A 12,208-nucleotide genomic window follows, 5' to 3' on the forward strand; every position below is an offset into this window, starting at 1 on the left:
ACTTTGTTATGTAAGACAGACATGACATGGCTATTAATTAGTAGTGTACAGTACCAGTCAAAAGTTTGGACACACCTACTCATTCAAGGGGTTTTCTTTATTTTTACTATTTTCTACATAGCCTACAGCAGGACACTGGAGGAGGACGGTGAAGGATAGCCTACAGCAGGACACTGGAGGAGGACGGTGAAGGATAGCCTACAGCAGGACACTGGAGGAGGACGGTGAAGGATAGCCTACAGCAGGACACTGGAGGAGGACGGTGAAGGATAGCCTACAGCAGGACACTGGAGGAGGACGGTGAAGGATAGCCTACAGCAGGACACTGGAGGAGGACGGTGAAGGATAGCCTACAGCAGGACACTAAAGGAGGACGGTGAAGGATAATCTACAGCAGGACACTAAAGGAGGACGGTGAAGGATAGCCTACAGCAGGACACTAAAGGAGGACGGTAAAGGATAGCCTACAGCAGGACACTAAAGGAGGACGGTGAAGGATAGCCTACAGCAGGACACTAAAGGAGGACGGTGAAGGATAGCCTACAGCAGGACACTAAAGGAGGACGGTGAAGGATAGCCTACAGCAGGACACTAAAGGAGGACGGTGAAGGATAGCCTACAGCAGGACACTGGAGGAGGACGGTGAGGATAGCCTACAGCAGGACACTAAAGGAGGACGGTGAAGGATAGCCTACAGCAGGACACTAAAGGAGGACGGTGAAGGATAGCCTACAGCAGGACACTAAAGGAGGACGGTGAAGGAAAGCCTACAGCAGGACACTAAAGGAGGACGGTGAAGGATAGCCTACAGCAGGACACTAAAGGAGGACGGTGAAGGATAGCCTATAGCAGGACACTGGAGGAGAACAGTGAAGGATAGCCTACAGCAGGACACTAAAGGAGGACGGTGAAGGATAGCCTACAGCAGGACACTGGAGGAGAACAGTGAAGGATAGCCTACAGCAGGACACTGGAGGAGAACAGTGAAGGATAGCCTATAGCAGGACACTGGAGGAGGACGGTGAAGGATAGCCTACAGCAGGACACTAAAGGAGGACGGTGAAGGATAGCCTACAGCAGGACACTAAAGGAGAACAGTGAAGGATAGCCTACAGCAGGACACTGGAGGAGGACGGTGAAGGATAGCCTACAGCAGGACACTGGAGGAGGACGGTGAAGGATAGCCTACAGCAGGACACTAAAGGAGGACGGTGAAGGATAGCCTACAGCATGACACTGGAGGAGGATGGTGAAGGATAGCCTACAGCAGGACACTGGAGGAGGACGGTGAAGGATAGCCTACAGCAGGACACTGGAGGAGGACGGTGAAGGATAGCCTATAGCAGGACACTAAAGGAGGACGGTGAAGGATAGCCTACAGCAGGACACTAAAGGAGGATGGTGAAGGATAGCCTACAGCAGGACACTGGAGGAGGACGGTGAAGGATAGCCTACAGCAGGACACTGGAGGAGGACGGTGAAGGATAGCCTATAGCAGGACACTAAAGGAGGACGGTGAAGGATAGCCTACAGCAGGACACTGGAGGAGAACAGTGAAGGATAGCCTACAGCAGGACACTGGAGGAGGACAGTGAAGGATAGCCTACAGCAGGACACTAAAGGAGGATGGTGAAGGATAGCCTACAGCAGGACACTAAAGGAGGACGGTGAAGGATAGCCTACAGCAGGACACTAAAGGAGGACGGTGAAGGATAGCCTACAGCAGGACACTAAAGGAGGACGGTGAAGGATAGCCTACAGCAGGACACTAAAGGAGGACGGTGAAGGATAGCCTACAGCAGGACACTGGAGGAGAACAGTGAAGGATAGCCTACAGCAGGACACTAAAGGAGGACGGTGAAGGATAGCCTACAGCAGGACACTGGAGGAGGACGGTGAAGGATAGCCTATAGCAGGACACTGGAGGAGAACAGTGAAGGATAGCCTACAGCAGGACACTAAAGGAGGACGGTGAAGGATAGCCTACAGCAGGACACTGGAGGAGAACAGTGAAGGATAGCCTACAGCAGGACACTGGAGGAGAACAGTGAAGGATAGCCTATAGCAGGACACTGGACTGATTCACTTGCAGAGAAATCCCACGTCTTTTTGTTTACACCACTGGGAAGAGTATTACTCAACTCTCTCTTCTCCATCTTCCTCATTCCACCTCTCTTTGGACAGTTCTGTGCTTATTAACAATAATATACCCTGGGATAGAACGAAACATGGCACAAACATGGATTTGAACAGGCTGGTCAGCATGGGAGTATTGCTTGCTTATACATGTTCAGTAACCATTCACAACAATACAAATGTTTGGTATTTTTTCCAAACAGTGGAATAACCCACATTTCTCTCATTATGAAATTATAACAATGTCAAATATATATATTTATTTATTTTTCCCAGTTGATTATCCTGCATGCGGCACCTACTAAATACATGGTATAAAAAGTGCAACGTTCTCTTTCTGAATTAGGAGGAGTGCTATGGTGTAGGAACAGGGTAATGATTAGGAGGAGTGCTATGGTGTAGGAACAGGGTAATGATTAGGAGGAGTGCTATGGTGTAGGAACAGGGTAATGATTAGGAGGAGTGCTATGGTGTAGGAACAGGGTAATGATTAGGGAGGAGTGCTATGGTGTAGGAACAGGGTAATGATTAGGAGGAGTGCCATGGTGTAGGAACAGGGTAATGATTAGGAGGAGTGCCATGGTGTAGGAACAGGGTAATGATTAGGAGGAGTGCTATGGTGTAGGAACAGGGTAATGATTAGGAGGAGTGCTATGGTGTAGGAACAGGGTAATGATTAGGAGGAGTGCTATGGTGTAGGAACAGGGTAATGATTAGGAGGAGTGCTATGGTGTAGGAACAGGGTAATGATTAGGAGGAGTGCTATGGTGTAGGAACAGGGTAATGATTAGGAGGAGTGCTATGGTGTAGGAACAGGGTAATGATTAGGAGGAGTGCTATGGTGTAGGAACAGGGTAATGATTAGGAGGAGTGGTAGGAACAGGGTAATGATTAGGAGGAGTGCTATGGTGTAGGAACAGGGTAATGATTAGGAGGAGTGCTATGGTGTAGGAACAGGGTAATGATTAGGAGGAGTGCTATGGTGTAGGAACAGGGTAATGATTAGGAGGAGTGCTATGGTGTAGGAACAGGGTAATGATTAGGAGGAGTGCTATGGTGTAGGAACAGGGTAATGATTAGGAGGAGTGGTAGGAACAGGGTAATGATTAGGAGGAGTGCTATGGTGTAGGAACAGGGTAATGATTAGGAGGAGTGCTATGGTGTAGGAACAGGGTAATGATTAGGAGGAGTGCTATGGTGTAGGAACAGGGTAATGATTAGGGAGGAGTGCTATGGTGTAGGAACAGGGTAATGATTAGGAGGAGTGCTATGGTGTAGGAACAGGGTAATGATTAGGAGGAGTGCTATGGTGTAGGAACAGGGTAATGATTAGGAGGAGTGGTAGGAACAGGGTAATGATTAGGAGGAGTGCTATGGTGTAGGAACAGGGTAATGATTAGGAGGAGTGCTATGGTGTAGGAACAGGGTAATGATTAGGAGGAGTGCTATGGTGTAGGAACAGGGCAATGCTCTAAACGTAAAAATAAAACTAGCATGTGTTCATCTAGGATGTATTACAAAAATAGTTCACAATCCCCTTTTTGAAGCAGAATATTACTCAAAGACAACAGGGACATTAGATGTATTTACATCATTTGCTCTTAACCTAACAGCTAGACTATAAAAGGTTATCAGTGATCACAATACAGGTGGAATATAAAAGGTGATCAGTGTAAAAGGAAGGGTCAGACTAGTTGTGGATGCTGATTGTATTTCATGGCAGATCTGAGACCAGAGTTCTGCCTGCAGCTCAGAGACTATAATCCTCCCTTCTGGCTTTGCCTCTTGGGACCATGTAGGAAACACACCCACGCTAGCTAAGCAGCTAGCTGACACCCCCTACAATGAGGCATATACAGCTGCATGGGAGAGAGTGGAGGTCTGTGAGGGGTCTGCATGGTCTGCCCTCCCCTTAGGGGATAGTCTGCCATTAACCAGGTTATGATCAGATCTGGGGTCAGTCGGCTGGTGGAAGAGAGAGACTGGGGTCAGGTTATGATCAGGTCTGGGGTCATCATGCCCTCAGGCTCAAAGGTCGATGGGGCAGGAGGAGTGGAGCGGGGCTGGGCCCTGGAAGCCTGTGGCCCCTGGGGTCTGGGGTGGCGGCCTGGATGGCAGGGTGGTCCTGGGATTAAAGGTCAGGGTCAGAACCCCCCCTGGACGAAGGGGTGTGAGAGGAGGTTCTCGGCCGTGGGACGCCACTTCTCCTCTACAAACACCTGGCGCACAAAGTCCCGGGCGGCCTCGGACACGCCCTCAGGGAGGAGGGGCTTGGTGGGCTGCGTAGCGATCTTAAAGATGGCCGCCATGGCTTCGTATTCCGCCCAGGGAGGCTTCTGGGTAAGCATCTCCACCACAGTGCACGCCACAGACCTGATGGAAAGACAACAACCATACCAGTTAAGGGACAGACAGAGGTTCACTCTCCTGGCAGACAGACACCCAATTCAGCTACAGACGTAAATCATGGCTGTCTCCCTCCTGACAGACAGACAGACAGACAGACAGACAGACAGACTACATCCCTACATCATGGCTGTCTCCCTCCAGACAGACAGACAGACTACATCCCTACATCATGGCTGTCTCCCTCCAGACAGACAGACAGACTACATCCCTACATCATGGCTGTTTCCCTCCAGACAGACAGACAGACAGACAGACTACATCCCTACATCATGGCTGTCTCCCTCCGGACAGACAGACAGACAGACAGACTACATCCCTACATCATGGCTGTCTCCCTCCGGACAGACAGACAGACTACATCCCTACATCATGGCTGTCTCCCTCCTGACAGACAGACAGACTACATCCCTACATCATGGCTGTCTCCCTCCCTCCAGACAGACAGACTACATCCCTACATCATGGCTGTCTCCATCCTGACAGACAGACAGACAGACAGACAGACAGACTACATCCCTACATCATGGCTGTCTCCCTCCTGACAGACAGACAGACAGACAGATTACATCCCTACATCATGGCTGTCTCCCTCCTTACAGACAGACAGACAGACAGACAGACAGACAGACAGACTACATCCCTACATCATGGCTGTCTCCCTCCTGACAGACAGACAGACTACATCCCTACATCATGGCTGTCTCCCTCCTGACAGACAGACAGACAGACAGACAGACTACATCCCTACATCATGGCTGTCTCCCTCCAGACAGACAGACAGACAGACAGACAGACAGACTACATCCCTACATCATGGCTGTCTCCCTCCTGACAGACAGACAGACAGACAGACTACATCCCTACATCATGGCTGTCTCCCTCCTGACAGACAGACAGACAGACAGACTACATCCCTACATCATGGCTGTCTCCCTCCTGACAGACAGACAGACTACATCCCTACATCATGGCTGTCTCCCTCCAGACAGACAGACAGACTACATCCCTACATCATGGCTGTCTCCCTCCTGACAGACAGACAGACAGACAGACAGACTACATCCCTACATCATGGCTGTCTCCCTCCTGACAGACAGACAGACAGACTACATCCCTACATCATGGCTGTCTCCCTCCTGACAGACAGACAGACTACATCCCTACATCATGGCTGTCTCCCTCCCTCCAGACAGACAGACTACATCCCTACATCATGGCTGTCTCCCTCCAGACAGACAGACAGACTACATCCCTACATCATGGCTGTCTCCCTCCTGACAGACAGACAGACTACATCCCTACATCATGGCTGTTTCCCTCCAGACAGACAGACAGACTAAATCCCTACATGATGGCTGTCTCCCTCCTGACAGACAGACAGACAGACAGACAGACAGACTACATTCCTACATCATGGCTGTCTCCCTCCAGACAGACAGACAGACTACATCCCTACATCATGGCTGTCTCCCTCCTGACAGACAGACAGACTACATCCCTACATCATGGCTGTCTCCCTCCTGATAGACAGACAGACCATAGCCCTACATCATGGCTGTCTCCCTCCGGACAGACAGACAGACAGACAGACTACATCCCTACATCATGGCTGTCTCCCTCCTGACAGACAGACAGACCATAGCCCTACATCATGGCTGTCTCCCTCCGGACAGACAGACAGACAGACAGACTACATCCCTACATCATGGCTGTCTCCTCCTGACAGACAGACAGACCATAGCCCTACATCATGGCTGTCTCCCTCCGGACAGACAGACAGACAGACAGACTACATCCCTACATCATGGCTGTCTCCCTCCTGACAGACAGACAGACTACATCCCTACATCATGGCTGTCTCCCTCCAGACAGACAGACTACATCCCTACATCATGGCTGTCTCCCTCCAGACAGACAGACAGACTACATCCCTACATCATGGCTGTCTCCCTCCAGACAGACAGACAGACAGACTACATCCCTACATCATGGCTGTCTCCCTCCTGACAGACAGACAGACCATAGCCCTACATCATGGCTGTCTCCCTCCCTGACAGACAGACAGACTACATCCCTACATCATGGCTGCTCCCTCTGACAACACAACAGACAGACAGACTACATCCCTACATCATGGCTGTCTCCCTCCTGACAGACAGACAGACAGACAGACTACATCCCTACATCATGGCTGTCTCCCTCCTTACAGACAGACAGACAGACAGACAGACAGACAGACAGACTACATCCCTACATCATGGCTGTCTCCCTCCTGACAGACAGATAGACAGACAGACTACATCCCTACATCATGGCTGTCTCCCTCCAGACAGACAGACAGACAGACTACATCCCTACATCATGGCTGTCTCCCTCCCTCCAGACAGACAGACTACATCCCTACATCATGGCTGTCTCCCTCCTGACAGACAAGACAGACAGACAGACTACATCCCTACATCATGGCTGTCTCCCTCCTGAAAAGACAGACAGACAGACTACATCCCTACATCATGGCTGTCTCCCTCCTAAGACAGACAGACAGACAGACAGACAGACTACATCCCTACATCATGGCTGTCTCCCTCCCGACAGACAGACAGACAGACAGACTACATCCCTACATCATGGCTGTCTCCCTCCTGACAGACAGACAGACAGACAGACAGACAGACTACATCCCTACATCATGGCTGTCTCCCTCCTGACAGACAGACAGACTACATCCCTACATCATGGCTGTCTCCCTCCAGACAGACAGACAGACAGACTACATCCCTACATCATGGCTGTCTCCCTCCAGACAGACAGACAGACTATATCCCTACATCATGGCTGTCTCCCTCCTGACAGACAGACAGACTACATCCCTACATCATGGCTGTCTCCCTCCTGACAGACAGACAGACAGACAGACAGACTACATCCCTACATCATGGCTGTCTCCCTCCTGACAGACAGACAGACAGACAGACAGACTACATCCCTACATCATGGCTGTCTCCCTCCTGACAGACAGACAGACTACATCCCTACATCATGGCTGTCTCCCTCCCTCCAGACAGACAGACTACATCCCTACATCATGGCTGTCTCCCTCCAGACAGACAGACAGACTACATCCCTACATCATGGCTGTCTCCCTCCTGACAGACAGACAGACTACATCCCTACATCATGGCTGTTTCCCTCCAGACAGACAGACAGACTACATCCCTACATCATGGCTGTCTCCCTCCTGACAGACAGACAGACAGACTACATCCCTACATCATGGCTGTCTCCCTCCTGACAGACAGACAGACAGACAGACAGACAGACTACATCCCTACATCATGGCTGTCTCCCTCCCTCCAGACAATCAGACTACATCCCTACATCATGGCTGTCTCCCTCCTGACAGACAGACAGACAGACTACATCCCTACATCATGGCTGTCTCCCTCCTGACAGACAGACAGACTACATCCCTACATCATGGCTGTCTCCCTCCTGACAGACAGACAGACAGACTACATCCCTACATCATGGCTGTCTCCCTCCAGACAGACAGACAGACAGACAGACAGACTACATCCCTACATCATGGCTGTCTCCCTCCTCAGACAGACAGACAGACAGACAGACAGACTACATCCCTACATCATGGCTGTCTCCCTCCTGACAGACAGACAGACAGACAGACTACATCCCTACATCATGGCTGTCTCCCTCCTGACAGACAGACAGACAGACAGACTACATCCCTACATCATGGCTGTCTCCCTCCCTCCTGACAGACAGACAGACTACATCCCTACATCATGGCTGTCTCCCTCCTGACAGACAGACAGACAGACCATAGCCCTACATCATGGCTGTCTCCCTCCGGACAGACAGACAGACTACATCCCTACATCATGGCTGTCTCCCTCCGGACAGACAGACAGATTACAGCCCTACATCATGGCTGTCTCCCTCCAGACAGACAGACTACATCCCTACATCATGGCTGTCTCCCTCCTGACAGACAGACAGACAGACTACATCCCTACATCATGGCTGTCTCCCTCCTGACAGACAGACAGACAGACAGACCACATCCCTACATCATGGCTGTCTCCCTCCTGACAGACAGACAGACTACATCCCTACATCATGGCTGTCTCCCTCCTGACAGACAGACAGACAGACAGACTACATCCCTACATCATGGCTGTCTCCCTCCTGACAGACAGACAGACAGACTACATCCCTACATCATGGCTGTCTCCCTCCAGACAGACAGACAGACAGACTACATCCCTACATCATGGCTGTCTCCCTCCTGAAAGACAGACAGACTACATCATGGCTGTCTCCCTCCAGACAGACAGACAGACTACATCCCTACATCATGGCTGTCTCCCTCCCTCCAGACAGACAGACTACATCCCTACATCATGGCTGTCTCCCTCCTGACAGACAGACAGACAGACCATAGCCCTACATCATGGCTGTCTCCCTCCAGACAGACAGACAGACTACATCCCTACATCATGGCTGTCTCCCTCCTGACAGACAGACAGACAGACTACATCCCTACATCATGGCTGTCTCCCTCCAGACAGACAGACAGACTACATCCCTACATCATGGCTGTCTCCCTCCTGACAGACAGACAGACAGACTACATCCCTACATCATGGCTGTCTCCCTCCCTCCAGACAGACAGACTACATCCCTACATCATGGCTGTCTCCCTCCGGACAGACAGACAGACAGACAGACTACATCCCTACATCATGGCTGTCTCCCTCCAGACAGACAGATTACAGCCCTACATCATGGCTGTCTCCCTCCAGACAGACAGACAGATTACAGCCCTACATCATGGCTGTCTCCCTCCGGACAGACAGACAGACAGACTACATCCCTACATCATGGCTGTCTCCCTCCAGACAGACAGACAGATTACAGCCCTACATCATGGCTCTCCCAAATATCTGGAAACTATTTTATTACCTGTCTCATCAATATACTTTACAATGAAGAACTTTAAAAAACATGAATCCGATAACAAAAGCATTCATTTATTAAATGTAATTTATTTTCCCCTCATTTTACCAGGTAAATTGACTGAGAACACATTCTCATTAACAGCAACGACCTGTGGAATAGTTACAGTGGAGAGGAGGGGGGATGAATGAGCCAATTGGAAGCTTCTTTACCAGACATCAGCTTTGCGTCCGTAACCCTCTCCGTTGATGACTTCTGGACTCATCCAGTAAGGTGTGCCGGTGACTGATTTGATGCCTGTTCCTGACATACAGATGGTCTGGATTCGTTTACTGGCACCAAAGTCCCCCAGCTTTATGTTGCCAGTGGAGTCTCTCAGGATGTTGGCACCTGGAGGACAACAGAGATGAACACTACAGTAGTATAACATACTGTATGAAGGAAAATGGAGGACAACAGAGATGAACACTACAGTAGTATAACATACTGTATGAAGCAGCTTCAAATAGTTATATGGAGTTGACAGAGGACCTGTAATGGTCTCTCTCTCTCTCTCTCTCTCTCTCTCCTCTCTCTCTCTCTCTCTCTCTCTCTCTCTCTCTCTCTCTCTCTCTCTCTCTCTCTCTCTCTCTCTCTCTCTCTCTCTCTCTCTCTCTCTCTCTCTCTCTCTCTCTCTCTCCTCTCTCTCTCTCGCTCTCTCTCTCTCCTCTCTCTCTCTCTCTCCTCTCTCTCTCTCTCTTTCTCTCTCTCTCTCCTCTCTCTCTCTCTCTCTCTCTCTCCCTCCCTCTCCCTCTCTCTCTCTCTCTCTCTCTCTCTCTCCCTCCCTCTCCCTCTCTCTCTCTCTCTCTCTCTCCCTCTCTCCCTCTCACAGCAGTTGTTCAAACTACTCAGTAATGCTCTACTGTCTACTGTCTCAGTAGAAGGTTGAACAAGGTCAGTGAAGGGGACCTGAGGTAGGATCATCAAAATGGAGATCTGGATCAGCAGACATGACATGTCATCCAGTAAGTCATAACTACATTCACTACAGTAGATAATGTAACGTACTGGCAGTGTTAGTTACCTTTGATATCTCTGTGTACGATCATGTTGCTGTGCAGGTAGAAGACACCCTGGAGTATCTGTCTGGTGTAACGCCGTGTCACCTTCTCTGTCAGCGCCCCGTATGCCTTCAGCTGGTCCTTAATGGAGCCCTGAGATAGACAGACAGACAGACAGAGAGAGACAGGTCAGACAGACAGACTTCTCTGTCAGCGCCCCGTATGCCTTCAACTGGTCCTTAATGGAGCCCTGAGATAGACAGACAGACAGACAGAGAGAGACAGGTCAGACAGACAGACTTCTCTGTCAGCGCCCCGTATGCCTTCAACTGGTCCTTAATGGAGCCCTGAGATAGACAGACAGACAGACAGAGAGAGACAGGTCAGACAGACAGACTTCTCTGTCAGCGCTCCGTATGCCTTCAACTGGTCCTTAATGGAGCCCTGAGATAGACAGACAGACAGACAGAGAGAGACAGGTCAGACAGACAGACTTCTCTGTCAGCGCTCCGTATGCCTTCAACTGGTCCTTAATGGAGCCCTGAGATAGACAGACAGACAGAGAGAGACAGGTCAGACAGACAGACTTCTCTGTCAGCGCCCCGTATGCCTTCAACCGGTCCTTACATTTACATTTTATTCATTTAGCAGACGCTCTTATCCAGAGCGACTTACAGGAGCAATTAGGGTTAAGTGCCTTGCTCAAGGGCATATCGACAGATTTTTCACCTAGTCGGCTTGGGGATTAGAACCAGCGACCTTTCGGATACTGGCACAACGCTCTTAACCACTAAGCTACCTGCCGCCCCCAGCTCCTTAATGGAGCCCTGAGATAGACCTCTCTGATGAGGATAGGCTCCCCGTCCTGTTGGGGGAGGACACAGAGAGCTGTGGGTTGGCAGGATAGGCTACCCGTCCTGTTGGGGGAGGACGCAGGCTACCCGTCCTGTTGGGGGAGGACGCAGGCTACCCGTCCTGTTGGGGGAGGACTCAGGCTACCCGTCCTGTTGGGGGAGGACTCAGGCTACCCGTCCTGTTGGGGGAGGAAGCAGAGAGCTGTGGGTTGGCAGGATAGGCTACCCGTCCTGTTGGGGGGAGGGACGCGAGAGAGCTGTGGGTTGGCAGGATAGGCTACCTGTCCTGTTGGGGAGGACGCAGAGAGCTGTGGATTGGCAGGATAGGCTACCCGTCCTGTTGGGGGAGGACGCAGAGAGCTGTGGGTTGGCAGGATAGGCTACCCGTTCTGTTGGGGGAGGACACAGAGAGCTGTGGGTTGGCAGGATAGGCTACCCGTTCTGTTGGGGGAGGACGCAGAGAGCTGTGGGTTGGCAGGATAGGCTACCTGTCCTGTTGGGGGAGGACACAGAGAGCTGTGGGTTGGCAGGATAGGCTACCCGTTCTGTTGGGGGAGGACACAGAGAGCTGTGGGTTGGCAGGATAGGCTGCCCGTCCTGTTGGGGAGGACGCAGAGAGCTGTGGGTTGGCAGGATAGGCTGCCCGTCCTGTTGGGGAGGACGCAGAGAGCTGTGGGTTGGCAGGATAGGCTACCCGTTCTGTTGGGGGAGGACACAGAGAGCTGTGGATTGGCAGGATAGGCTGCCCGTCCTGTTGGGGAGGACGCAGAGAGCTGTGGGTTGGCAGGATAG

At 51.1% G+C, this 12,208-nt stretch overlaps 1 protein-coding gene across 1 annotated transcript in view; it reads right to left on the minus strand.

Moving 5' to 3' along the window:
* Positions 1-3,362: 3,362 nt before the first annotated feature.
* LOC123482471 (mitogen-activated protein kinase kinase kinase 3-like) overlaps positions 3,363-12,208 on the minus strand; it is a 55,451-nt gene continuing 46,605 nt past the window's right edge. Inside the window, exons 5-7 of the mRNA XM_045210323.1 lie at positions 10,586-10,715; positions 9,735-9,912; positions 3,363-4,509 (exon numbers count right to left, since the gene is read on the minus strand). Coding sequence (XP_045066258.1) covers positions 4,281-4,509; positions 9,735-9,912; positions 10,586-10,715 — 537 coding nt within the window. The 3' untranslated portion in view covers positions 3,363-4,280. The remainder of the gene's footprint in view (positions 4,510-9,734; positions 9,913-10,585; positions 10,716-12,208) is intronic.

Source organism: Coregonus clupeaformis, chromosome 34, assembly GCF_020615455.1.
Source record: "Coregonus clupeaformis isolate EN_2021a chromosome 34, ASM2061545v1, whole genome shotgun sequence".
In the NCBI taxonomy this organism is placed as follows: Eukaryota; Metazoa; Chordata; class Actinopteri; order Salmoniformes; family Salmonidae; genus Coregonus; species Coregonus clupeaformis.